The following is a 1,658-nucleotide window of genomic DNA, read 5'->3' on the forward strand; positions in this document are numbered from 1 at the left end:
TTAGGGGTAACTGACACATACAGAGTCAATGTTCAATAGCATTTTCCCATAGAATTAAGTAAACAGACCACTTAAAAAACATCCAGGATCGCTATACTAACTGAAAAACTTTAATCAGAACAGGAATTGACATAATCTAATTGCATGGAATTTTCCCCTGGGCTGTAACAGCAGTGACCTAGGTATACAGACACAGTTTCTGAAACAAATACACAATCTCACAATAATTTTTTTCCTAATTTCAGAATCAAGAAACATCATAATGTATAAAAATGTATATAATCCTTATGAATTGCCTTTTGGAAACAGAATTACTTAAATTCTAAGTTATACTAAAAAACTAAAAACATATGATATGTTCATTATTTCTCCAAGTATATCAAAATTATTCAGAAAATTTCCTACCCCTTGGTGGATTTCCATCACTAGTCAATACTCAGTAAGGAAGCCATGGAAACAACGAATACAAGTAAGACTTAAGTGGAAATAATCATCTCAGATATAAAAAAACATATGCTTTTACAAACTATGCCAAAAACCCTCAGCCAAGTTCAAAAGCCACAACTGTCATTTTACAAAACTCAAATTCCAAAGCTAAGAGCAAAAATAGAGGAACTGCTTAAATTTGTCCTGTATACCTCACGAAATGGGTAAGAATCAAGTGAGATAAAGTATGCACGTGCTTTATAAACCATAAAATCATAGAAATGTGAGTTATCACTATTAATAATTTTATTACAGTTTCATTATCTAAGAATTAATTTTTTTCCAAGAAAAACCAAATTTCATTTTGACTAATATCTCATCTTACCTATTTTCTTTTTCTGTTGTCGACCAGCTGACTCTGTTATTGTTTCCTTCTTCTTTTCCACTGTAAACAACATAGTAACACAGTAAAAATTAACTGGACTATACCAAAGGAACAAAGGATGCTTTATTACAGCTGAACCAATGAAAAAAGCTTGCAAGAAAGTTACACAGTGGCTGATTATGGTCATGATTAAGTTAACTGGTCCACTCTCACAGCTACTGATGGTAAAAGGTAGATGCAACATTCTAAGAATGAAACAATTATAAGCATCATTAATCAAATACCCATAAAAAATTGTATTGATACGATCATAATGAAAACAGACTATCAGCTGAGGATGATTACCTTAGCTAGCGTCAAAGCACAATTTTCAAATTCTGCTCTCTCAGATAACTAGGTTAATTGTAATTCCATTATCTTATGACAAACGGTAGAAATTTATTCACTCAGTTATTCGCTGCCTAAATAACTCTAAGCAGATGAAAAAAATATGCTCCCTACCTTCTAAAGAATACTGTAGTCAGGGGAGATAATCAAATAACAATTACAGTAATGTGACAAGATAGATATATGCACACTGCAGGAAAATCAGGAGAGCCAGAAAAGCTAAGACCAGCCAGACGCAGTGACTCACACCTATAACCCCAGCACTTTGGGAGGCCTAGGCGGACGGATCACCTGAGGTCAGGAGTTTGAGACCAGCCTGGCCAACATATAGTGAAACCCCGTCTCTACTAAAAAACGTACAAAAATGAGCTGGCGTAGTGGCATATGCCTGTAATTCCAGCTACGTGGGAAGCTGAGGCAGGAGAATCACTTGAACCCAGAAGGTCGAGGTTGCAGTGAG

General features: G+C 35.0%; 1 protein-coding gene across 2 annotated transcripts in view; it reads right to left on the bottom strand.

Moving 5' to 3' along the window:
• The window catches only part of TMCO1 (transmembrane and coiled-coil domains 1), a 62,119-nt gene that overhangs the window by 45,462 nt on the left and 14,999 nt on the right, over positions 1-1,658 (bottom strand). For both annotated transcript variants that reach the window (XM_011933370.1, XM_011933369.1), the window contains exon 3: positions 812-871. In XM_011933370.1, the coding sequence (XP_011788760.1) occupies positions 812-871 (60 nt within the window). The remainder of the gene's footprint in view (positions 1-811; positions 872-1,658) is intronic.

This window comes from Colobus angolensis, unplaced genomic scaffold (genome assembly GCF_000951035.1).
Source record: "Colobus angolensis palliatus isolate OR3802 unplaced genomic scaffold, Cang.pa_1.0 Scaffold126, whole genome shotgun sequence".
In the NCBI taxonomy this organism is placed as follows: domain Eukaryota; kingdom Metazoa; phylum Chordata; class Mammalia; order Primates; family Cercopithecidae; genus Colobus; species Colobus angolensis.